At 45.2% G+C, this 27,850-nt stretch overlaps 1 protein-coding gene across 1 annotated transcript in view; it reads left to right on the forward strand.

Moving 5' to 3' along the window:
* The first annotated feature begins 263 nt into the window (after window positions 1–263).
* LOC142591237 (uncharacterized) overlaps window positions 264–27,850 on the forward strand; it is a 153,125-nt gene continuing 125,538 nt past the window's right edge. The window contains exons 1-4 of the mRNA XM_075703584.1: window positions 264–279; window positions 6,938–7,044; window positions 16,589–16,666; window positions 24,788–24,843. Coding sequence (XP_075559699.1) covers window positions 16,612–16,666; window positions 24,788–24,843 — 111 coding nt within the window. The 5' untranslated portion in view covers window positions 264–279; window positions 6,938–7,044; window positions 16,589–16,611. The remainder of the gene's footprint in view (window positions 280–6,937; window positions 7,045–16,588; window positions 16,667–24,787; window positions 24,844–27,850) is intronic.

The following is a 27,850-nucleotide window of genomic DNA, read 5'->3' on the forward strand; positions in this document are numbered from 1 at the left end:
AGAATGTGGAACCAGTACAGCCGGACGGTGACGTCTGACTCATTGAATGCTAACGCCCGACAGTAGATAAATATACCTAAATTTTTCTGGAATGCCGGCTTTTTCCATTCCAAAAGTTCAACAAGTAGACCATGCTAGTTTTAGTAATGCCACTATTCTGCCTCATGTTCTTAACACCAATGCCGTACAGGTGCGCCTCTATTTATATATAAAGCGCGTTGTAGCCGCTCCAAACTCTCGTCGACTAACTTTAAGTATACGGACTCTGGAAGTTCGCATGTAAGTAATTATTTTCGTTTCAATTACCTTACACTGCTAGAGAAGCTAATATAAGGTGTATTATATGTCTATATTTGAGATAGGGGGCATAGGCCAGATAACTGGCCAAATAAATTTTGTGAATCATATAACGGAGGCTAATGAAATTATTACTGTGATAAGCCTTTTTATTCGACTGAGTACGGAGGAGCAAGATAAAATTTAACGACACCAAAATATTGCAAGACACGACATGCCCAAATTTTCATATATCACGGAACGAAATTATTCTAAGACGTGGCGATATTGCATAAGTGTTGAGCCACTAGTTCCTCGTATTAAAACACGCATCTTGCGTGTGTATATCCAATAGTTTATTAAAACGCACCTTCCTTATCTCTAAAAGAGATGATAAGTTTAAGGTGCTTTATGACATTAATAACGAGGGGCCTGCTTCAGGAACATATTACCTGCTATGTCACCCTGAAATCTACAATCTTCCTGAAAGATGTTCTAGCGAGCCCTTACCCAAGTAAAATAGGCTGTGGAAATGATCTCTTGGCATGTCTCATAAGAACTCGCAACGTGAAAAGCCTGCAATAACAACCGGCTATTGCGCTATCGTTATCAAATACGTCACAGCAATACTGAATCTTCCCGGGAGAAACCAGGCCGCCACTCTAAAAGTCTGTATGAAAACCAGAATTTAGGCTAGCTTTAGAAAATGATTATAGTGCCATCACCTAATTTTACAAGTTATATAGTCATATATAGGCTTGCCACCCGTTCGTCGTTGGCGCGATGTCTTCGACGGGATATGCACTCCGGTTGGTCGTTCCGTACTCAAGCGAACACAGATATAGAGTCAGAGTAGTGGGAAAGAGAGAAAAAGAATATGTAATAACCGACAATGATACAAAGATTAAAAGAAACACAGAAAACAGAAGAACACTAACACACGTGCACTTAATCTAGATCAATGATGAATGTGAAATAACTACAAGGAACAGTTTACCGTAAATATAGAAATTAAGGCTACACCACACACTCTTAACGGTGGTCAACTAAACAAAGTTCAAAAGAAAACAAATGATGGCATACGCATCACCGGGCAGCAACAGCAAGTCCATGAAGCGTGGAGTCAATGGCAGAGCTTTCCCGAAGAACGCTGGCAAGCCGATCTCGTTGCGGCGGAGGCGACTGCTAGGTTGGCTTTCCCGGGAGTCTAGGTCTGACGTCTTCCCTCGAGCAGGTTGAGCTAACCGGAGGGGAAGTAACATGAGCTTCATTGCAGACGTTGGTTTGTCGTCTCTTAAGTCAACTAGTAACTCGGAGTTCAGACGTGGCTAGGCGGCCTAGGCGATAGTGGACGGCACTAGCTTCTAGACTGCTTAGTTAGGTCTAAAACATGTGTTTAAATAACTTCACCTTTCCCTAGTTCCCTGTGTTGCAGAACGGCGGATATTGGTGACGATCCAATTAAGTGCACCCAATTGTATCCAGGCTCCCCCAAGTTCTTGAGCGCGTCCCTTTTATTGGGGCCCTGTGAACGGGCGATCCCCCCCCCCTGCTTCTTTGAGGTCGGGCACTTTTATTGCACCACACACGCACACGCTTGAGTCCATGGCAGGCCTCTATTGTTCGCTCACAAACACAGGACAAACGACAGCAGCTGGCCATACGGCGCTGCCGGCGCACATACACTGGCAGCACTTCGTGGACACAGGATTCCACAGACACACCAGATATTTCGGAGTTATTGAACCCCTGCTATCTTAGTAAGCCTCTCAATGCACGCGCGGACCAGAGAATACACAGGGGTTCTTACAAAAAGCCGTCGGGCTCTCACGGCTGGGCCGATGACTCAGAGATTTGACACAGGGCGTCATGGTTGTGCTGACGACAAAAAGACTAAACCTTCCTTCGACTTCTTTCAGCCGCTTGCCCGAGTGGCCGAAAATAACGTCTTGCTCGCGGGTCCCTATTTCCATACAGAAAGAAACAAACAAGCTGTCCCAGATAACAAAATTATGAAAAAGTTTATTGCTGAAAAAGCACACTTCGGAATTCAGTAAATCTAATGCAACTGGCGAAACAGCGCAGCTATAGTGAACCTATAGTGAAAGTCCAAATTACTCCACGCAAAATTCAAGCAGACAGAACAAAATAGTGAACGCATCAGAACAGAAGGATGAGCACAATAGAAGCAAGGCCGAAGCAGCTAGTGGCACAATAACGTGATTAGTAATATGTTTCACCGTTTATAGTAGGAAATGTACCTATATTATAGTTCAGTTGTTAAAAGCATGCGGAACATTGAATCGTAGGCTGGCCGAAATTGGAAATATATGGATGATTTAGTTACACAAGAGTAAACTTGTTGTTAGACAAGTAGTGATCCTTCAGAATGCGACAGCAAAATATGACTGGGTGCGACCATTTATAGTTATACCTACCCCATGTATTATACAGGCTTTTCGTATTGTGGCGCCTCAAAATGTTGACTGAGGCAATGGAAACTAAACAGAAAACTGTACCGGCGTTTTAACTAAGCTGGAGTGGTTGGAAATATCTCGATATCAACAACTGAGCTATATGTGGTTACTTTTGATTACTACACTTTCACACTCTGCATCCACCCGTCTCGTCTATGACGGAGCATATTAGTGGCATAGGAAAAATGAAAAAGTAATGTTTGCTTGTTAATTTACCTGTAGTCAGAGCAGAGTCAGAGGCTTCCATCTTGATTAAACGCAATGGTGATGTGCGACGCGAATGTAGAGGTGGATGGACGACTTATTTGGTAATCCAACATGTTTTGCAGCTCGTTATTAAGCACATTCCCTTCTCCCGTTACGTATTATGGGTATTTTTCTCACCACAGTAGTATCGCCTAACTTAAACGGTACCTCAAACTTGGTAGTTCCCTTGGTGTATCCCTTCAATGATTGCAATTGCGGGTAAAGTATCTTAACATCTTCACCTGACGATGGCTTGTGCAAGCATCCGGCAACAACTTACACTTCGGACAAACATGGCCATCGACCAAGCAAGCAGAGTCGTGTGGCAGGGGAACTGCCGCGGCCTCCAACAGAAGCGGGCAGTGATCCAACAACACATGGACGTGCCAACCGAAAACCCGACGTGCTACTATTACAAGAGACTCTCACCGCCACACCGTCCCTTCCCGGCTACAGAGTGCACGCCCGCCAGACGGCAGGGGCCTGTCTACCCGGGTCAGAAAGGGACTGACTTTCGTGGAGCTCGAACTCAAAGGCGTCAAAGTGGAGCATACTTTCACGGAGCTCGTGCCGACCAAATGCAGAAAGGAAAGTGTTTCCAACTTAAATATATACAGCAACCCGTCGCACATGCGACTGCGATTCAAGTCTGTGCCGCAAAAGGGGAGCACCGTAGCAGGGAAGTCCAAGCTTCTGGCATGCGGAGACTTGAACGCCACAGATCAGACGTGGGTATACATCAAGAACAGTGTCAAGGGGAGAAACTTAGCCCAAGACGGCCGCTAAAAAGTCAAAACATGTCGCTTCTTGTTCAACAATGGCTTGTAAAATTAAGATGGAAGGTTCTGTGTCATGATATTTTTCACGAGGACTGGCTGAAGACTGGCGTTTAGCTCGCGATCAATAATCTGTCAACATTTTCTGGCCTGTCAGGTGAGTTCCAAGTGGGGGTCTTTACACGAGTGAGCGTTCTGGAAGATGAGCAAGATTATAGTATGAACTGCAATGTCCTTCAGTTTGTAGCACTTTGTCGGTCTCGTTGGTGTTTCTGTCGATTATACGGCGGAGCAGGAGCACATCCTGAATTAACCTCACGTAAGACTCTGCTGAGATTTCAGTTCCGGCATAGAGCACCTTTTTCGTCCTAGCTGCCCACCAATGTACTTGTAGTGACTTTCGGTCACTTCGTTGTCTTCGCCGTGGGGCTCACTGCCCAGCCTGCTCCAACCGAAGCGTCTGTCCGACAGGGGCATAACCACTACTACTAGGCAAACCTGCTATTACTCATTAGCAAAACCAGTGGACTCGTCCTTTTCACACCGTCAAATCCTGTGTTACTTGCCAAACATAAACCGAGCTCGCAACAAATGGTGACCCTGGACATACTTTTTTCCAAACTGTAGCCATGGATGACGCAGCTCCTACTACTGCTGACAGAGACCACGCCACAATTAGTCTCCTGTAATTGCCGCAGAGCTTCCCCTTCCCAGCTTCTGGCCCGAAAATCCTCTAAGTTAGGTTGATGCTTATAGAGGTCCATTTCAACTCTAGGGCATCACTTCAAAGAAAACAACGAACTTGCATGTTGTCGCCACCCTACCCGCCAAAATCACCGATGCCATAGGCGACTTGCTAGTTTTTGCGTCTTCGGCCACAGCATACGACAACCTACCGCACCTCGAGCGGTCGCAACAGAGTAGGCTCCAAAAGCTCCCCTCCGAGGAACTCGACGACGAAAAACCGTCACAACTCCTGCACCAGTTACGTTATTTGCTTGGTGACCACTCCGCAAACGAGAGCCAGCGTCCAATTTTGCACGAGCTCTTAATGCGGGGACTCATGCATTCCACACGCATAGTGGTGGCGAGTTTCGAAGTGATGAGTCTCGATCGGCTAGCTGCACTTGTTGACCGCACATGCGACTGCTCGCCTGCGGCACAGCTACCTATCGCCAAAGCGAGAGTCTCAGATCCAGGAGACCAACTCTCGCGCCTAGAGGAAACAGTCGATCACCTTACCAGTGCACTGGAGAGGCTGACGACGGGTGGCAACATTGACGACCAGCTTCGGTGCAACCATTCGTCTCCACAATCTCGGAGCGCACCTAGACACTCCTCACGGCAGTTGCACTTGCACCACCATCGCTTTCGTGAACAAACAAGTTGCTGCACCCAGCCCTGTTCTACCTTGATGAAAATCTTGCTGAAAGTCGCATAGATGAAGAATAAGGAGCATCTGCGCCTTCTGGTTGGGCTCCTGGATGAACACGGATTCTTTTTTTTCAGAAATACTTAACTGACCAAATCGCAAATATCCAGAAATTAGCAGCGCCCTTCATCTACTGGGGCTACATGCGATACATTAGTGCAGCTAGCCTAGTAAAGAGAGCTAATTTTGAACCTCTAAGAAACTGCAGAATAATGTCTAAATTTAAACTTAAACACCTTCTCTACGATGGGCATTACGAAATTCCTTCTCCTCCCTACTTACAAGACCCCTCTAACTACTTGACCAGATCTAACCCCTGTAGAACTACCCGGCAACAATCTAGTCGAGTCGTCATCATCATCGTCATCATCATGATCAGCCTGGTTACGCCCATGGCAGGGCTAAGGCCTCTACCACGCTTCTCCAACTATCACGGTCCTGTGCTAATTGTGGCAATTTTTTCCCTGCACACTTCTTTATCTCATCCGCCCACCTTAATTTCTACCGCCCCCTGCTACGCTTCCTTTCTCTAGGAAGCCCGTCCGTAATCCTTAATGTTCATCGGTTATCTTCCCTCCTCATTACATGTCCGGCCCATGCCCATTTCTTTTTCTTGATTTCAACTAAGATGTCATTTACCCGCGTTTGTTCCCTCACCCAATCTGCTCTTTTCTTACCCCTTAAAGTTACACCCATCATTCCTCTTTCCATAGCTCGTTGCGTGGTCCTCAATTTCAGCAGAACCCTTTTCGTAAGCTTCCAGGTTCCTGCCCCATACGTGAGTACTTGTAAGACAAAGCAGTTATACACTTTCCTCTTGAGGGATAGTGGCAACCTGCTGTTCATGATTTGAGAATGCCTGCCAAACGCCCCCCAGCCCATTCTTATTCTTCTGGTTATTTCAGTCTGATGATCCGGATCCGTGGTCACTACCTGCCCTAAGTAGATGTATTTCCTTGCCACTTCCAGTGCCTCGCTACTTATCGTAAACTGCGGTTGTCTTCCAAGACTGTTAAACATTATTTTAGTTTTCTGCAGATTCATTTTTAGACCCACCCTTCTCCTTTGCCTCTCAAAGCCAGTAAGCATGCATTGCAAATGGTCTCCTGAGTTACTTAGCAAGGCAGTATCATCAGCGAATCGCGAGTTCCTAAGGTATCCTCCATTAACTCTTATCCCGAATTCTTCCTAATTCAGGTCTCTGAATACCTCCTGTAAGCACGCTCTGAATAGCATTGGGGAGATTGTATCTCCCTACCTGACGCCTTTATTTATTTGGATTTTTGGGAATTATTGGGATTTCGGCGATTGGGAATCCATTTAGTAGAGTAAACTACCATAAATATTTATTTCCCCAAGCCATATTTGGTTGCAACAAATTACGGAGCATTGTATTGAATCGAACGACACTTGATTCCATATGTAAAAAACAACATAAAGACAATGAAATTTTCTGAAATTGAATAGTTCGCATTCCCGACAGAGTGTTTTTTCTTGCGGTTTTTTTTGTATTAATAGTACTTCTCGAAATAGCAGTTCCGTATCTACACGGATTACGTTTGTTTTGATTAATTTTGATGTTTCGTACTGTATTCATACTCACTGATGTACCCACTCCTGCTTGGGCCCGGAAAGGGTCTGCAATATCGTTAAATAAATAAAATAAATAAAACACCAGAAATCCAGTTTGAAAATTAAAGGCCCCTGATTTCTCGTCCAATGCATTTCAGCCTAACGCAACAAGCCACTGGAATCACGAGTGCGGGAAATCGAGGACTTCCCTTCTCGAAACTTCTACCAAAAACTGCGCCATTTCGATCACATGAATTTAAACTGGGTGAGGCCTCTTCTGCCATGCCCAGGTTTTAGGTACCTCCTCACGTGTGTAGACCGCTACTCAAGCTGGATTGCGGGGACGCCTGTACAAGACATCATGGCCTAAACAGTGGTGCAATCATGTGTTGTTATATTCGTGTAGCGGTGGCTGCCATTTGTACATAACTACTGACAGAGGCCGACAATTCCAAAGCTCGCTTTTTTGTGGCCTGGCGAGACTGCTAGCCACGCTCCTTCATAACACCATGGCATGCCATTCAAAGATCAAGGGCATGATCAAGCGTCTTCGCCGACCACAGACAGCAATGGGTGGAAAGGCTACCCAGGCACCATTAAGGCTATGAAGAACAGTCAAGGATGACTTGGGAGTTAGTGTAGCCGAGATCCTCTATGGGTCAGCCATATATATTCCAGGCCAGTTTTTTATCACCCAACAGGGCACTCTGCCAGTGCTTGCGCAGGACATCGAGAGGCTGCATGCATGGCTCGACCATCTTCGACTTACATCGCCACGCATCGCGAGCGGGCAGTGTGTGTCTTAGTTTCCCGATAATAGACACAACCAGGAACGCACTTCCGCGGCGCGACTCTATCAAGCCACCATTAGCTCCTTCCCTATGAAGGTCCCTTTCGTGTGGTTTCGTGCTGAGAGAAAACCTTGAAGATTGACGTTCGCAGCAGAGACCGTGTCGTGCGACCACGTGAAATCAGACGATCTTGAAACTTAACTCTTCATTCCTTCCGCCATTGACAACTAAGACTCCGGCATTCTCGGGGGGAGAGGGGGGAGCCATTTTAGCCACCATCCGTCACTTCGTTGTCCCCACCTTGGGGGCCATCGCCCCTGCTCGAACTGAAGCGGCTGTCCCACAAGGCCACCATCCCTGCAACCCGGCAAGTCTGCTTTTACCCTTAAATAAAGCCAGTCAAATCTTCATTTTGAACCTGTCAAAACGTGTACTACTTGTCTCTGATAAACTGAGACCAACAGGCTTCACAAACAGGCGCTTGCTTTGTAAACGCCCAGATTTTGACAGGGTCTTCGTGTGTCTCACGCTGGTCTGTTGCGAATGGCGGAGGTAATAAACAAAACTGGCGAACATTAGAGTTAGGCCAAATTCTTTCTCATTGACTACTCATCGATATCACAAAATTTAACCTTTACAGTCGCCTCCATCGCTGTTAAAGAGGATTCCTGGTACTCGTAATTGGTACTTAGATGGAAGTCAAACTGCGGGGCCTAAGGCAGGCCATTGGCCATCACGGTAAAACTTATGTGACGTCCGCTGCGGAATTCCGTTATCCAACACCGCAACCAGGGGGCAAGCGGCAAAATTATCGCTCACTAACAGAGGCACAGCAAAGAAGGCTGAATGGTCACGTTAACAAATTCAAACACCGCACCCCACACTGCTAGCAGCCACCGCACAATTTTGGTGGTCTTGGTTTTTATTAGAAAAAAAATATTGCTACAGTGAAGTCGGTCGGTCAATATGGTCATTCCGTTGTGGTCGTCGTCAATCTAAGCTCTTACCTTTAAAATGTATGACTTAACAACTATTCAACACGTATATATACATCGAGGAATGCATCCATAGATATTTGTTGATCCTATTGAAAATGTAAGAAAAACTTAATGTATTATAAGCTATTTATGAGGTATTATTTTGTTTATAGGTTTTTACACTTTCTATATCTTCGTTATATTAGTTTAGGATAGCTGTACTTCTCGATTATTTGAAAAAAAGCAGCATATTTTACGTGCGAGACCTTAGGCACGTAAAATATGCTGCGGAAATCTTATCTCTTTCCATGTCTCATAAGAAGTCACAACATCAAAAGCCTGCTATGACCACCGGCTCTTGCGGTATCGGTATCAAATACATCACAGCAATACTAAGTCTTCCCAGGAGAAAACAGACCACTGGTTTAGACGTCCATGTGAAAACCAGAATCTACGTTAGCATAAGCAAATCATTATAGTGCCATCACCTAATTTTAAGGGGCCTAGAGACATACAGAAAGGAACACAGGAGCTTTCCCAGCTGACATAATTATTAAGAAAAACTCATTGTTGAAAGAACACACTCAGGAATTGAATAAATCTAGGGCAATTGGCGAAACAGCGCAACCATAGTGAAGCTAGAGTGAAAGTCCAAATTACTACAGGCGCAATTTAAGCAAACCGAACGAAATAGGGAATGCATCAAAACAGAAGGATAAGCACCTCAGAAGCAATGCACAAGCAGCTGATGGCAGGATGAGATGATTAGGAATATTGTTTACCATCTAGACTAGGAAACCTACTTATATTGATACTCATTTGTGAACACCATGCAGAACATTCAAGTGCAGACAAGCCGAAATCGGAAATGAATAGATTATTTTTATGCACAAAACAAAATCAGGTGTTAAACAAGTAGTGACCATTAAGAACGCGGCATCAGAACATGACCTGGTGTGACTATTTACAAATATCTTCACATTGCCCCTGGTATTATACATGCTTTCCGTATTTTGACGCCTCAAATCATTGTTTTAGCCAATGAAAATTGAGCGGAAGGACTGTATCTGCGCTTTAACTAAGCTGAAGTGGTTGCAGCGTACTTGATTTTAAAAACTTTACTACATGTGATTATTTTGAGTACTACACTTTAACACTCTGCATCCGCACGTCTCGTCTATGATAGAGCCTATTCGTGGCGTAAGAAAAGGAAAAGCTCTGTTTGCTGGTAATTTCCCTGTAGTCCGTGCAGAGTCGGACGCTTCCGTCTTCCCATAAAGATACCTTGTTCTCGCCAGAAGAGGTGAAAAAGGCTTTACTTACGATCTGTCCAGTGCTTCTTGGTGTGATCGTTGACGTGCGATTCCTAACAACCCTTCGCTATTCTTGACAGGAATAGTCGCCTGTTTTTCACTTTATCTCCGTCACTATGCCAGTAGGTTTTATCGCATATATATTCATAAAATGTTAGCCAGGACTAGGGACTACTGGATGTTTCATCAAATATGTCGAGTTCCACGTGTTCAAGATTCGGTCTGTTTATTCCTCCTTCTGTAACGTTTACAAGCAAACACATTATTTCATTTTGCTGTTGGATCTGTTGCTCTTACACATCAAGAATCAGATTAATTATGTTGACGGCGCTGTCAGACGAAGCAGCGGTAGCAGGTTTCGCGAAGTTTCGTATTGGAGGCAGAAAAAAAATTTTCATTACCTTGAACTTTCATATTTAGCTTCTGTTTTCCTCTCGCAATTAAATGAAATGAGTGAGCTAGGCAAAACCACAGCGAACGGTGTGCTCAGCATGCCTCCCATCTTGGTACAGGCACTGGTTCTAGCTTCTGCCGGACTTCTAACGTTTTACACGCAGGGTGAAGGACCCACAGATCAGCAAGCAGTGGTATTCCACATCCCACAGAACAACGCCTAGAACGACGGTGATTTTCTTCAGGCGACAATACCCAGCATCGGACGTGTAACGTCACCGGCAGTACTGGCTATAAAATTACGGCAGCACATTTGGAATCTCAGTGGGCTGGGCGAAACGAGAGTGAAGGGTGTGCTAAGCACGCGTCCCATCTTGTTACCGGTTAGTTACTCCTGCTGGTTAAGAAGTGATGATAGATGTATTATTGTTGTGCGGAGGCCACGCACTATTGGCTTATTCCTGTTGATTGTTTCCATGTTTCTGCGTGACTGCTCTGCGGCGATATAAAAGAAAACCCGGGTCCTTGTATTGCAGAATTGCTGGAATCTCTTTCTTGGAGGTCATGAAAACAATTCCCATTGATCTAGCGGAAATTAAGGATAGACTAGAAAAGATTCAGAAAGCTGTGTCCGATTTTGGTGTTCGCGTGTATAAGGGTGAAGAGTTTGTTAAGGAGGTGTACAAAAGCTCGCAGGAGATTCGAAGGTTCCAAGAAATCGTTTTAAAATACCCAGAAGTGCTGAACTCGTATAGATCACGTTGAACAGATCTGAAAAATTGCAGTCGAATAAGTAATTTTATTGTTTTCGGTGTTAATGAACAGGAAGAGGGAACTGAAGATAATTTACGGCGGGCGGTAATTGATGAGGTGTAAATAGAAAAAGTAGCTGTTAACTGCACGTCGCTGGCACGTATGCATAGGTGGGGACACGGTACTTCTCGCCCAGTGATTCTCCGCTTCTGCAATTACCTTGAGAATCAAATGGGGCAGCGTAATGTGCTTAAACTAAAAGATTCAGCGATTTCCATGCAAAACCACTTCTCGGTAGAAACGTTAAAGAAACGGAAATTGCTCTGGCAAAGCCAAAAGGCAGAGAAAGGCATGAAAGACGGTATATCTAGTTGGAGATAAAGTTAACGTTGACAAAGCGTTTTTTGTTTGGGATGGCTCAAGTAACACGCGGGTGCCGGCTGGACGGACCGTTCAATCAGATAAATAGCGGTCACATATTCAGCAGTCGGAACCACGCATCCTTTCGCTTAATGCTAAAGCATTGTGTATTAAACTGAAAGCCTGGATTGTGTGCTTTCTTCTTATGATCCGCACATAGTTATCCTGACATAAACTTGGCTACATTGCGGCATCCCATGCGAGTGAATTGTTCCTCCTAGCTATAAAGTATTAAGGCGTGACGGCAGTCCTGGTGGTGGTGGGGCAGCTGTCATAGTGAAGTCACTTGTTACTGTTGCCTTTGAGACCAGATACCTTACCACGATAGCTTGTTTTTGCACAGATTACTATCGGGTAAATTTTTCTTGCTCTGTTCTGTTTATTGTCCTCCTGACGCTGATGACCTGTACCTTCAAACGTTGTATGATCACTTGTTGGCAAAATGTGAATGTAGCATCCCATTAACAGGGGATTTCATCTTGCGCAGTTTGCACTGGGAGTGTTTGCTTTATGGTCAATGTGAATCTAACAATGTGATCTCGGATATTATGTTAGCCTTGAATTTGGATCAAACAGTCAAGGTATCCACTAGTGAAGGGGCTATTCTAGATTTGGTTTTTGTTAGTGAAACTTTTTCCAATGCCTTTTGAGTGTTCAGCGTGGTATTTCTGATCATGACTTGCTATCCCTTTGTTGGTCGCTTAAGAGTGAACAGTTTTCTCGAAATGTGCCAGCTGTAACTATACGGGAATTTAGTCATGCGGATGACTCGGCTATAATCGACTATCATAAACTGCGCTAATTAGTAACGACAGCGACAACAGTCATGTTCTTTGCAATAGGTTTAAAAAACAAATATGTTTTCATTAGTGGCTTTTCTATCTGAGAAAAATCAAACAGTGTCAAAGAAATCCTTGGGTTAGCAAGGAGGTTAGTCACCTTAAACGCAAAATAAAACGACATCGTAGGCTACACAAAACACCAACGGCCTTCTTTCAAGAATAAAAACAAATGTCAGCACAAAAGTGGAAAATGACAAAAAACCAGTACTACGAAGTTACACTTACCTCCTTTTTAAATACTAACCTCAGCAGATTTTTGCGCCATCTCAGTCAAAAGAAGGAAGCGTTGGAAAAAGTAAAAGTAAATGAAACCATCGTAGTCAAGGGGCGGGAAATCGCCAATTCTTTAATCGATACTTTCAAGGCGAATTTACTACAAAATCGGTGATTCAAAAACAGGAACAATGTCTAGATTACAGTAATATTCCTTCCATATCAGCTGAATGTGTCCTATCCTTGCTATGTCCGCTTGATAACGAGAAGGGTGGTTAAGCTGATGCTTTTCTAAACACGTTTCTAAGATGCTGTGCTTCAAAGGTAGCGGTGTATTTGGCCGACAAGTTTGGAGTTTTCCTGCGTTCCAGTGATCTACCTATAGACTGGAAAGCAGCCAGGGTGGTACCCATTCATAAATCAGGCGATCGAACCATTCTAATTATCGGCGAGTATCAATTATGAACAGATGTAAAAATTTAGAACACATACCGGCGGGAGTCATTAGAGATTTTCTATGTAACGGAAGCATACTATCTCCTTTCCAACATGGATTCCGAAAAAGATTTTCAACAGTCACTCAGTTTGTGACCATTGTTCATAACTTATCACGTGTCCTTGACACTTCGGGACAAGTTTATATATCCTTCTGATTTCGCCGAGGACTTCGATAGGGTCCCACATGAGAAACCTATTTTTAAATTAGAGCTCTTTGGTCTTTCCCAATACATTCTTCAATGAATTGCTGCATTCTTAGAAAACAGGAGCGAATTTCTTGAGGTGTTTCCAAGTCTCTGGATGTCACTTCTAGTGTATCGAAGGGTCCCATAGTGGGTCCCATATGGTTTTTTTATTTAAAATAATGATTTCAATGGCGTTATCTCAAACTCTGTATGCATACGATTATTTACAGATGATTGCATATTGTTTGAACAGATCAGGTAGTCATCTGACCGTAGTATTATTCAAAGTTCTTTGACAGCTATATTGGCCGATGGTGTGTGGAATAAGTCATGCGTCTTAGCATAAAGAAAACCGTGCTCATACGTGTAACGAGAAAAAAAAGAACATATTAGCTTGTCTATTTACTATTTCGAAGGTTCCGATATTCAGGAAGTAGCTATACACGAGTATCTAGGGTTGACACTTACCAATCAAATAAACTGGTCCGCGCACATCGCGCAAACTTGCTCTTCAGCTTTCTCAACATTATGTTTCCTAAAACGTTAAAGGAGTAATGATACACACAAAAAAAAATCCACGTGCTTTTTCCTGCTTTAATAGGTAGGTAATAACCCAGTAATCACGGCACGAAACCTCATTTCCTTAGAGCGCGACAGGTAATTATTTGCAGTCTTTTTTGTAGCGACCAGTCGAAGTTTCGGTTCCAGAGAGCAACGTGACGGGACAAACGGGAATATAAACAAAGTGGTGGTCACGTGTTCGCAAAAAGCCATGACGTATGCTCTTACGCGCAGCTAGCGTGCGCGACCAACTTGCTGAATATTTTCGTGCGACTGCCGCATCGGTCGGACGACCGCAGCCAATGACAGCGCCGGTAGCGTGAACTGTTTCTGTTCATGTCTGTTTTTTTTTTTTTGTCTCTCCCTGGTCGAAACGCGGGCCTCTTTCGCCGCTGACGGCGGCACATAAATGGGCTACAATTTGTTTCTGACAGGATATAACTTCTAGAATAAAGTGACCTCGAAATAGTGCGAGTTATAAAACGTTGAACGAAATAGTAAATCGTTGCCGTGATTTCTACTCGGACGCGGTAAGCGCAGACGCGCCAGCAATCGTCTACATACGAAGCGGCTCGAATGACTGGCCTGTTTATTCATCGCTACTAACGGCGCCGGGAAAATTAACCGTATTTTCACCTAAGAGAAACATAAATGTTCAGGCATTGATTGTGCTGACGAATTTAGGCGCTTTATTACGAGCTGCGGACGCATCGCAAAGACCCTCGGCCCCGGATAGACGGCCGGCGAGCTAGGCCTACATCGTCTCCCAGCGATCGCAAACTCGTTTGGCATGCTCGTTCGCTTCTGTCGGCGCCAATGAAATCAAATGTGCTGCAATTTAAGCGTGACATAACTGTGTACACGTTGTACCGACTAGCATAGGCGCTTCATTATACAAGCTGCAAGCGATCGTGTCACAAGCGCCACCGGTGTTGGATTCGATGGCCCAGCGAGCTATGCCTGCCGGTTCTTGGCCATTGGCGGCTGTCAACGGATCCGATAGTGCTAAAGCGGCCTTACGGAAACACGTCTACAGTGCTCGCATAGGCGTGTTAATATTGTCATCGTTTGTTTCAAACAAGATAACTGTGCAAATGCGGTTGCTTTCACTTTCTGTTCGAAGTTACGCAGCATTCCGAACTTCCGCGCAGGGGTGCCGGTTCTGGGCCGCCGCTCGCTCATTCGTACCATGTGTCCCGAATCGCCGCATGCGGCAAGTCGAACACGACGCGCCGTACTACAGATCGCACGGAAAATCGCGCCATGTGTATCGCGCTTTAGACGTGGCCAATCACTTAGCGGCTCAGATATTGCGGGCGGCGATGGCGAGGACGAACCTCAACAAACCCTCGCATCGGCCACAATCAATGGTAACACACAACAAATCGGCGTTTAACGTTGTGGCAGCGCAGTCAAGTTGATAGTGTGGGAAATATCCCGATGGACACGACAAAAACTGCAGTTGCAGCGACACGGAGAGCGTCCCACTACAAGTACAACAGCTAGAACAAGCAACAACAGAGGAGAAGAGCACATGTAAGCCGCATGGCAGCCAACGAAAATTCGTGACGTAGCCGCATGACGTAGCGTTTTCTTGGCTATTTACAATCCCGGTTGATGTCAATGTCGCGAGGTGCTCTGTATTGCGGTTGGCTGCGCGCACGTACTTTAAAATTGATTTTAAATATGTTCAAAGCTACATTCGCCGCTGATATTTTATAGACGATGTGTGTGTGACCAACTAAATCCATCTCACAAGTTATCTCCACTTCAAATTTTTTTGTCAGTACTCCTTTAACTAAGTCGCTCGCTTTCCAATATTAAGCTCTTGGCCTATAACAATTTTCTTCGGACTACGCCTCTGTACGCCTCTAGCATTTGGGACCCGCATACAAAAACTAGCATAAACTCCCTTCAAGTGGTTCAAAGGAAGGCAGTCAGGTTTATTTTCCACAAATACAGCAGATTTGATTCCTCTACAAAACTAATATTTAAATATAATCTTCCGCTTCATTGAGAACGAAGCAAAATAAACCGACATTTATTCCTTCACTGGATTCTCAAACAAGATGTAAGTATTCCAATACCTTACTATGTTCAACCCTCAACTTCCAGACGAACGCGACACTCTAATGAACACATGTTACAGCAAATCTTTACCAGAGCCAGAGCAAATTTACCAGAGCTAATTTTACCAGAGCAAATTAATTCAGGCACAGATTCGAATTCACTTCCTGAATAGCTTTTTGAATCTCACAATTTCTTCAAGTCAATCATCAGCTTGGCAACGTTGTCTTATGACGTACAGTTATTATAACTATTTTTGTTCGCTTGTTCTCGCTGTATTTTGCTGTGTGTTGGAGTTTTCTATCTTTTTATTGCGATTATTAAGTTGTATGGCCCTTCTCCTAGGCACATTAGGCATGCAATATGTTGTAATAAATATATAAATAAATAAATAAATCATCTGAAGCGAGCTTCGTTCTAGCGCTTATACAGCAGACAAATGCCTCGGTGTTCACTCCTTGCCGACGAGTTTGATCGTCTTCACCTTGAGGGGTAGCTGCGAAGATTCGAATGCCACCTCGTTGATTTGTTCCAATGGGGAAGTCTACCAACATCTCGACTTGAATGTCCACACAAGAAGTATGCGGCTGCGCCAATTTGGAATGAGACGTTGTAGGGCCCGGCTATGGTGTCAGCCATCTTCTTTATTCCGAACACTGGCGAATCGTCGTCTGCCTTCAGACCCTCTATAACTTCTTCACCATGTCCATGCACATTATATTATATTATATATATATATATATATATATGTAAACATGCTCAGTCAATCCTGCTAATCGACTAACTTTCCTTTCAGCATCGGCTGGCACATTCGAGGCAATGAAATTATTGACTGCTTCTGTCTTCTTCGCCCTGTATTCGACGTTGTGTGCATGTGAGTAATTTACTTTTCAAAAATGCAGCTACTATATACTATATAGGCATGCAACATGTTTCACAGAACTGTATCGGCATGCAAGGTGTGGACGCCTAAGTAAGGCGTTGAGGTCACGAGGCTGAGGGTTAGATTTCCTACCTAAACTTAATATGGTTGTATGGCTCTATAAGATCATAGAGTAAAGGTTGGAGCCGCACGTATGTACACAGCATAAGAGCTTGTTTTCAGCAACGACAAAAGAAACATGGATCATCCAGCAACATGCTGAGCAGGTTCGTGTCGGCAGATAATATCACGAATATGGAAACTGTGGAACGCCCGCCGTTTGTTTAGCATATTGCTGCAAAATCTGTCTGCTACGCTGGGTATCTGGATTAGACATCCATTGAGGATACTTTTTTTCTATTGTTCCTGATTTTGTCCCCAGCAGTTAACCTCACGTGGCGAAAGCCTTTCACCACGTGCAGGCACGGTCAGTCCTAGCGGGAACTCGCGAGCCCATGGCATCACTCCGCAAAGCGCCACCACAGGCTCCTCATGCCGTCATGACTGATGACCCACCATAGCAGACGACTCCCCGGGCTTTTTGCCAATCGCTTTGATTGCGCCTGCGTCGCAAGTCCTACTGAGGCGCCGGTGGTGGGGCACTCTGCAGAGCGATGCCAAGGGCTCGTGTTCCAACTAGCAGTGGCCGCGCATGTAGATCTCACAAGGCGAAGTAGAATAGGAAGAAATATCTTGCCACTGCTGCCGGACTGCCTGATGCATAGGACCATTGGGTAACACGATTTTCTTGCGCCGTTCTTCTATGCGCTACGCAGTGCATTTAAAGAAAGCGCTATCAACGTGTTGTAGAGACAGATCAATAAACCTACCTATACCCCCCCCCCCCCCCCACGGTGACATAGCATCTATGGTGTTGCGCTGCTGATCACGAGGTCATGGGATCAAATCCTGGTGGCGAAGTGCACATTTCTATGGCGGTGAAATGCAACATCGCGCGTGCGCCATGCAACGGGGGCACGTTAAAGATCCCCTTGTGGTCAAGATTATGCCGCAGTGGCCCACTGCAGCGTGCCTTATAATCAAATGTTGGTTTTGGCACGTAAATCTCTAGAATTCACACCTACCTATACATATGACCCGTCGACGCATTAGATCTGTATGCCGAGCGAGCGCAAGGACGTGGCGCTTGGTGTCATTTGCCATTGTGAGATCTCAGTGGCCAAATCGTTTTCGCCATGGCTGAAGAGAGAAAAAAAATTACAGGAAAAACAAAAAAGTTGAAAAACAAAAAACGCACGAAAGAAAATATCCGGCGATTACGGTGCTCTGTAATGCGAAATCTGAGCGCAACTGTAAACGTGTTTTCATTCCGCCATATACTGAGGCAAATAACTTTAGACCGGCATCACCGCACCGATTTTCATTCAGCTAGTGCCGTTAGCGCCTTCGCAGACTGAGGGGCAATGTAGGATTGCTGGCATGATGAGCGGCATTGGTGGAAGCTGTGGTAATATAATGTAAAAAAGTCGAGTACACTTTCTTAAGCGCAAAACTGACTGATTTCGTAGTTGTGAGGACGCGTTACTTGATATCATGTTGCCCTTGTCAGATATTTGTACGAAAAATTGTTTTCGCCTCATCAGGCAGACTGTTAGGGAAAAAAAGATATGAATTTGATAAAACATTTTACTCGCCTGGTGCCAAACGAAACCAGGGTACTGCACCAGCCGTGTCAATCCCAAAACAAAACCTCACGCCAAGAATGCATTGATTACACTAATTTCTCTACATGCGGTATCACACACTGTCTGCAATGTGTTGAAAATTCTGCCACATGGTTTTTGATAATTTCGGCATTTACAGACTTCAAGGGATGTGCCATTAAGGTGCAATCTATACTATTACATTCTATCTATTACATATTACACGCCCACAGGCACTTCTAATTGTCTGCTTCGTTATAAAAGCTAGCCCTGAACCACGCAGGCATTGCGCGTAGATGCGACCTCAAGTGTAGCGTATTATGCCACCTAAAGAATTCACTACTTGAGGAAGACGAAGCAGCAAAGGTGTATACATGCCTACGGGTATGGCAGAGTATGGACATGTGTGTTTCATCTGCTGCTGAAATGCTGAGCGGCTGTGTCACCTCGCGGCTTCGGCCGCCGCTGCCAAGCCCGGACAACCAAAACTCGAACGCCAGACGAATAGACATGCTCACTAGGTGAGCTATTATAAAACACCTCCCCCGCGGCAACTCGGACGCATTTTCAGCAATGATTCACGTTGATCTTTAACAAAGTGTAATTGTATAATCACCCCATATTGTAGAAGCATAGGAGGTGTGTTCAAAAAGCATCAAAGCTTTGGTCAGTAGAAATACATTTCTTGATAACAGTTATAAGCCTGACTGCCCTTCAAAGTACTCTTCATGCCAACGCACGCAGTTCTCCGAGCGCTCTCGCCATTGTTGGATACACTTCTGGAACGCGTCTTCTGGAATGCTGATCAACCAGGCCGTCGAATTCCGCATGATGTCTTCTCTTGACTTAAATCAGGTTCCTTTAACCGGCGTTCTTAGCTTCTGAAATAGCCAACAGTCACACAGAGCCATGCCGGAGGAGTCGGTAGCCTGATGAACCATACGAATGCGGTGTTTGGCGCATACTGTCTAAATCAGATGGAGAGCAGAATGGGCGGGGACGTGGAGCTGCCGTGTTTTTGGTGCCCATAGATTTGTTCGTTTGCACTGAACGGCATCACGAAGGCGACGAAGGACCTGCTGGTTGTATTAATTTGTGATAGTTTGGCGCGGGGGGGCATGTTCATGATACACCACACCACGGGAGTAGAAGAAAATGGTTCTCAACATGCCCTTTACATTGAGGCGGATTGGATGCGCTTTTTTGGGCTAGAGAATGTTGGATGTCTCTTCTTTGACGACTGCACCTTGATTTCTGGGTTATAGCGATCAACGGATAACTCATCGTCTGTGATCACGGTGTGCAAGAAGTTCGGGTTACTGCGCGCATAATCCAGGAGGTCCTGTGCCATTTCCAGGCGCAGTTGGTTGCTGATAGTTTAGTGCACTTGATCACCGTTTCAGTAGTTATTTCTTAGCAGTTTTGGTGCGAATTTGGCGGACCCTCTCCTCGTGCCAAAATCCACGGTCAAAATTGAATGCACTCATCCAATGCTTTCCCCAAGCTCGTTCGCAAGTTCTCGGATTATGATATGACAGTCACCCAAGAACAAAGAACGCAGTCGCTCAATCACATTCTCATTTCATCTTGTTCAGGGTCCGCCAGAACGCAGTTGCCTGTCACTCATTTACCCGTGAGGTGCTCATGGCATCGTCCCGGAAAGCCTGCTGAGTCTGGCGTAGGGTTTCCAATTGGGTATGACGAAGCTTTTTGCAAAAGTTTCATGCAATATTGCTGCTGATGTTATTTCGTAATTTCACAACTTACTGTAATCCAACAAGCGCTCACTACACGGCCGCGCTCATAAGCTGACTGCAAGCAACTGACGCTTTCTGCCGGCGCAAAACATCACGTAGCGCTTGGATGTCGCCTTGATATATCTACCGAAGGAAGCCTCCCGCACTTTATCGATTTCGCTGGAAAAAAGAAAGGTTGGATGCATTTTGAGCACACCTCGTACGTAGTCATTGGGTACACTCGATATGAACAGAATGAAACGCGTTTTCTTTTGGGCGTATACGCGCCTGGATATTTTTGGAAGAAAATACAGTACCTATTGAAGCAGTAACTAGCACGCCAGTTGGCACCTATTCAGGCACGCTGCACCGCAAGACGCAAAACAGGAACGTGGACACGAAAAAAACAGCTTATTAATCTGTTACGTGCGCTTATAAAGGATGTATTTTAATGTTAAATAACCCCAAGTCAAGGCATTCGTCAGACGGTTGGACGATCTGCCACAAATAATAATTGACTTAGCTATTATACTACATGTTATATTACTCCTATTTTTATTGTATATTACATTTGCATTGCTTGTTCACTACTGAAGGCTTCTTCAAGTTTTTTTGTCTTACTAAACTGTTTCATATTCTTGTTTTTTCGCACTGTTTATCATTTTTTCAAATTGTCTTTGAAGCCACCGTAACCAATGCTTGATTTGTACTGTTTTTTTTTTCATTTTGTTCATGTATGGGAGTCCCCCTGACAGTTTGCAACTTTGAGACTCCCTGTGTAGTGCTAATTTTGCATACAATTCTTCTAAAACTGACATCGTTGATGATGAACAAACTTGAACTTGAACTAGAAATAAACATCCACATCTGTCCAACCTACATATAAAAAATTGAATATACACACCAGGTGTAAACCAAACAGAAACTTGTACATAAGTAGGCATTTTGTGAGGAGGGCACGAAAATTAGTGAGTTAGGAAATGTTGACAATCTATAACCACAACGAATTAATTGAAGCTTAACCAGACAGAGGAAAGAAACACGTTAGTCTCCATTCTCATCTCTCTATTACATGATCAGCTTTATACCCTTTGAAAAATCATGCCACGATTGCGGGCGATGATGGTCGCTCCTCTTTCATTATATCTGTCGAAAAATGCAGAATCATTAGCTCTTATCAATTTTATTTGCTTTTTTTTAAAGTTCTCGTGAGGAGGAGGAGGAATAAACTTTATTAGTTGAAATGAGCCGACGGTAAAATCGTCCGAGGTGGGCGGCGTCCCTAGTCCAGGATGCCGTGGGCTTGAGCTGATAGCTTGGCCCTGCTCACCAGGCGATGCTGGTCTTCAGGGCTCGAGCTTATCAGTTGGGCCTCCCACTGCTCGACGGTTGGTCCGGTGATGGGCGGTGTCGATGGATTTTGTTGACATTCCCATACCATCTGGTAGAGGGTATTAAGCGTAGAGCAGAAGGCGCATTTGTGAGTATAGGTCGTAGGGTACATTGCGTGTAGCAGGGTGCCGTGCGGGAATGTGCCGGTCTGTAGTTTTCGGAAGATCACCGCCTCTTCTCTTGTCAGCTGGGGATGCGGGGGTGGATAGATCCTTCTACCCAGTCTGTAGTGGCTCAGGATATCGGCGTATCTTTTCGGGACGCTATCTTGTTGGTCTACCGGTGCTCGTGAACCTGGTGGGATAGCCCGGAGAATGTGATCTCGGGCAGCGGCATTAGCCGCTACATTACCCGCCAGGGACTCGTGTCCCGGGGCCCACACAATATACACCTCTGGAAAATTGTCTCGCTTTTCGAGGATGCTCAGGGCTTGTTTGGAAATGCGGCCCTTTTGGTAATTTCTACATGCTGTTTGTGAGTCGGTGATGATCGTGATTAGATCTTCCTCTCGCTGGCCCCTAGTGGCCGCCAGGGCTATCGCCGTTTCTTCCGCGCAGTCGATGTCTGGAGTGCTTACCGAGGCCGCTGCTACCTCTTGTCCTTGGCCATTGATCACGCTGATAGCGTGGGCCGCTCTGTTCTTGTACTTCGCCGCGTCGGTGTATCGGACTTCTCCTTGTTTTGGTCCTTCGTAGGCCTTACGCAGAGCTTTCACTCTCGCTCGCCTCCTCTCTCTGTGGTATTCAGGGTGCATGTTTCTCGGGATGCTGGCCACCGTGATCTTCTCCCTCAGAGGTAGAGGAACCCGCTGTTTTCTGGACTCATATTCGACTGGGTAGCCCAGTCTTAGTAGCGTGTCCCTACCCGTGCTGGTGAGCTTGAGTCGCTCTATCTGGCTCGTCTTGTGCGCCTCTACTAGTTCCTCCCAAGTATTGTGGATGCCCAGGCTGAGTAGCTTCTCCGTCGACGTCGTCGGTGGAAGCCCCAGTGCCAGCTTGTAGGTCTTTCGTATTAGGGTGTTCAATTTGTCTCTCTCGCTGTTCTTGAGACCCAGGTACAGGGTGCCGTAAGTGACTCTGCTGATTACCAGGGCTTGTATTATACTGATTGTGTCCTGCTCTTTCAGGCCGTGCTTTTTGTTTGTCACTCTTCGCACCAAGTGCGCGACTTGGGTAACTGTCGCTTGCAGTTTTTTAATGGCGGCGAGACCGGCACCGTCCTTCTGGAGAGTGAGGCCCAGAATACAGAGTGTGTCCACCTTGGGTATGTTGACTCCATTTAGTGTCAACGTTGGGTCAGGTGTCTCCTGCGGAGGCCGCCCTCTTGTCCTCTTTTTGAGGATCAGGAGCTCCGACTTTTCCGGCGCGCATGAAAGACCGCAGCGGTGCAGATAATGCTCGGTCCTGTCGATGGCTTCCTGCAGGGCGTCTTGTTGTTCGCCCGCCGATCCCGTGCACGTCCACATGGTCAGGTCGTCTGCATACATTGCTTGACGGATACCCCTGATGTTCTCCAAGAGGTTCGGCAATCCCCTCATCGCTATATTGAACAGCAACGGGGAGATCACCGACCCCTGGGGGGTTCCTTTCTGCGGTATTTGGAACTTCTCGGTCCTGAGATTCCCCAGGCCTATGGTCACCGTTCTACCCGTCAGGAAGTCCCGGACGTAGTTGTATGTCCGCCGTCCGCAGTTGGTATGTTGTAGGCTGTTTAGCACTGCTTCGTGTGAGACGTTGTCGAAGGCTCCCTTCACGTCGAGTGCCAGGATGGCACTCTTGTGGAATGTGCTGAGGCCGTCGATGACTTCTTCTTTCAGCTGAAGTAGAATGTCCTGGGTGGAGAGGTTAGGCCGGAAACCGAACATAGTGTTCGGCAGGTGCCCACCTTCTTCCAGATAGGGCGAGAGACGATTGTGGACCATGTGCTCGAAGAGTTTTCCCGCGCATGACGTGAGAGAGATCGGACGCAGGTTCTGTAGGTTGATGGGCTTGCCGGGTTTCGGGATCATCGTTACGTCCGCGTGCTTCCTGGAAGCCGGTATACAGCCGTTCTCCCAGCTTTCATTGATAAACTTTAGTGAACTCTCCGTTGCCCCGTCGTCCAGGTTACGGAGGGTCTAGTTGTTAATTTTATCCCTGCCGGGCGTCGTGTTTCTTGTGAGATTTCTTAAGGCTGCCACGATCTCCGACTTGGTGAAAGGTTGGTCTAAATCCGGATTGGGTTCCCCCTCGTACTCCGGGTGAATGACCCGCTGCGTCTTCCGTTGTTGCTCGTCTCCGATGTATTTCTCGGTGATCGCTTCGAGCGCTTCTTCTTCAGTTCCCTGGAAGTTGTGTATAAGTCTCGTGAAACGAAATTTTTTGTTTGCAATTATGGCCGAAAGCAGCCGGAGAAGTATTGGTTTAGAAAGAGTCAATAGGGACGTGGGCTCCAGGTACTCCTATTACAAAAATTTCACTTTATAATAATTCAAAGCTCCGCTATGTCAGTGTGAATGCAAATGACACACTTTTGATGAGTGCCGCGGGACATTCGGAAACAAGAATTTGGAACATGAGAGTCCTCGCACTTCCGCGTCGTCAAACAGCTTCAAGAAAGAAACATGCTCATACATAATAATAAAATTGTTATTAGGTATTTTGATTGATACAGGACATTGTCATGCAAGTGATGGGAGACGCTACCAAACACACGTGCACTTTCACGCTTTGAACGGTGAAACATCTGTTCTTTTATTTTCTCTGGCACAGAAAACCAGTCATAAGACAATGACTCCTAAAGAATCTTCAGTATCACAAAGATTTCTCGTTTTATTCAGTTTCTTATTTGTTCTAACACGAAACATCATAAGGTTTATTGTTTGAACGTGCCAAGTTTTTGTGATAACTGAAAAAAAAATTGTGGGTGGTTCGTGATGTTCTTCATGGAAGCGAACAGACTGTCATGTAATATTTCTGTACCGGTATGCTTCGTTGTTTCAGCACAACTTTATCGTAACAATTGTGGTTCAGGGAGTTTGTCAACGCTAAACATTCTTGCGGCTTAGGCTTTGAAGATGCTAGATTCAATGTAACGAAATTATGATATAACATGACATCCTATGTTATAAAATAGAAGCCACTTCACCTATAATTACTTCCTGGTATATACGTTTTTTTTTCGTTTGTGGGTGTCATTACTGCGAATGTGTTTCTTTCTATTGTTAAATATAGCAAGCATTGGGTAATACGAGCTTCATTACGATTTGCTGAAATCCTTTCATCTTTTTGTTTTTATATAAGATGATATATCCGAGAGGTCTAATGATGATAAGACGAAGCTTGAAAATGCCAGGAAGGCAAGTATTATTTTCTAAATCTTGCGCCCACTCCGGTACCCTGCAGTTTGTATCCGATAAATATAAGCCCATCAAATTGCAGTGCGCATGTTGGGAATTCTTTCAGTTACAGCTGCTATAATTATCCACGAGTGTGCAACATGGTATACGTTACGGCAGTACATATCTGAATATTTAAAGTAAGCGTTGGACGTCCACGTCAGCTTTGTAAGAATGTTTAGCGGACCACGTGTTTATTGGGTGTATGGCTAAATTGTCAATTACACATGAACAGATTTTTAGATGTAGCAGTTAACGGTAGCTGTTAACAGTGCCCTCAGAAAGGCAACACACCCACAACAAACTTAGAGGAGAGTGAAATAAGGTATTTGCTAAAGACAATCAGTCAAAATTTACAATATATTTTGCCTTTGAAGGATGCATTTGAAGGCATTGAAGATTCTACGCAGTTCATGAGCTCGGCGTATGAGGCACTCCTTGAGCGCATAGAGAAAAAAGAGGGAGGAGTCAGGAAACTGCAGAATAGAGTGAAAAAGAATCACTGCCAAAGCACTCCGTGCAAATGGTTAACCAGCGAAGCTTAAACATGCGCCTCCGGTGTTTATCACTTGGTTAATCCCGACGGTTCATTAAATGAGAGCTTGGTAGGCTGCCAGATCCTCGGCACGCAGTTGCTGCTTGCGCACCGATGCACGAGCCTGTTCTGTGCCATGGGTTGCAGCATCGGCACGGCCTAGACGAGCTCATTCCCAGTTCGGTTCGCCGCGTTGCTGAAGGAATGCTGCCTGCCCCTTTCGAGTATGCATGACGCGTTGCCTTACCGTTTCAGAGCCAGAGAGAAACGGCTGCACGCATCCTCAGCTGCGACGAAGAGCAAGGACGTCACTACTGGTCCAGCGAATCGCATGCCTCCATTTCCTTTTTTTTCTTCTCATGCGCATGGGGTTGTGTTGGAGGAATTTTCAGCGTACAAGCTGCAGACAGACGGATGGACAAATCGGCTAGCCATATACAGCTTCGCTTTAAAATTGATGAGCACGACGATGAACTAAGTCAACTTATACTTGAATTGGGCAATATTGAATGGAGAAGTCGACGTCTTAACTTAGAATGACATAGTATTCAGTAAACTGAAAGTGCTGACTTGCCCGGGCAATATAAAAGCTGTCCCTGTCTGAAGTACCCTGGCAGCCCTCTCGAAGAACGATGTGGCGCTTAACTGCCTGCCGGCGAAAAACAAAAAAATACCGGCCATGATCGGCTGTTTCGCTCCGCAGTGTCTTAGGAACACGTGGTCAAATAATGGAGAGAAGCTGCGCATTTCCGAGATAGTTTCGTTCTCCCGCCGAAAGCCTCACAAAAAGAACCAGTGCATTTCTTTTCAAGACAAGTCGTAAGCAAATAGGAAGAACTACAGACACTTTTCGCCTGGAAATAATTGGGCTTACATGCTCAAGTTTGACCATCCGCAGGTGGTTCGGGTGATAACTGCCATCGATCGCGATAAACATGTGTAAGTTAAAAACAGTCAAGTTGCTTGCATTAGTATACTCCGATAACCAATTATATATTCTACCGCACTTTTTTGAGAACAACATCGGAAATTCATTTTTTTTAAATCTTTAAATACTTTCATCTCTATACCCACTCAATTAAAAATAAAAAAAACCGAACTCAGCAGTTTGTTAGAGCAATGCCAAAATACATTTCATGTCGTTCTTTGACGCATCACTTTTAAGGGTGGCTACGTAGAATACGTTTATTTAAATCGACTAATTGGTCTTGACGGGGGCATTAACATCTTAGTAATACGTTTGAACGTGAATTAGTGCCACAGTTCTTTTAATTACAAGGGATGAATTGTCAGTCGCAAAGGGCAAAAAACAGTGCTTTCTGTTTGTAGTCGTCTACCGAAAGCACTTCTCTTGCCATTTTGCCTACTAAAAAATAAAAAAGCCATTACTCTCATCGCATAAGTGTAAACAGAAAAAATCTGTTTTAATTTGTGGTTATGATTGTCCTAATTCAATCAATCTTCCTTCGAGAGTGGCTGAAAACTCGTTATCTCTAATTCACATATAATTCACAAACTTAAGCACTGATAGAAATAAAACTAGCGTTCTTGCATTTGACATCAGTGATAATTTGCCTATTTATGCCAAGGCCAACGTGCGACCTATAAACATCTTAACAAGCTGCACATTTCGCAGCAATCTGCTGGTTCTGACAACAACTTTGCTTCTTTTTGCCTTTATACAAACTAGCTAAGCAGACAGTCACCAGAAAATAAGTTACAGTTTCAGTGGTGCAACAGTGATTTCACCTTTCAGTGCAGGGCCTGGCGAAGGCCAAAAGTCGATTTGGTGCAGCAGCAAGCACTTTTAGCGCAGATTTCAGCGCACACATGCTTACCATATGCCATGAAAATTTTAATTGATATAGTCGATATGTTATGAAGACGGGTTCCCGCGAAACCTACTCTGCAAGTGCGGTCAGTAAAGGATGAGACGTTCCTCCATACCGCTATGCGCATAGGGCGCTACGGCCGGGTGCGTCAACACGGCGCAAGAAAAGCACCACAGACATATCGTCTACAAACGCGTGTCTATTAGCCCAGGATGCAACACAGTGCGGCAGTCATGGCTTGTAGGCAAAGGCTCACTGCAAGGCCGATCAACTACGGGCTGGAACTGAGCATGACATCGTGCAATATACTCATGTGATGTTATGCAGATATGTATTTTTTCGCCCCCATTAGAAACGCCAATGCCATTCTCGGGTTGGATCTCGAGAAAGTGTTCGATAACCTCTCTCACCAATACATTGTGGACACAATTTCCCACCTCAACCTCGGAGCGAGATTCCGCTCGTACGTCGTCATTCTTTAACAACAGGACAGCTACGCTCCGATTTGCCAACCTCTGCACGGAGACACTCTCGCTGGGGAGCAGGGGCACCCCCAATGGTTCGGTCATCTCCCCTATGCTTTTCAACCTTACCATGGCGG

The sequence above is a fragment of the Dermacentor variabilis genome, chromosome 8 (genome assembly GCF_050947875.1).
Source record: "Dermacentor variabilis isolate Ectoservices chromosome 8, ASM5094787v1, whole genome shotgun sequence".
NCBI classification, from domain to species: domain Eukaryota; kingdom Metazoa; phylum Arthropoda; class Arachnida; order Ixodida; family Ixodidae; genus Dermacentor; species Dermacentor variabilis.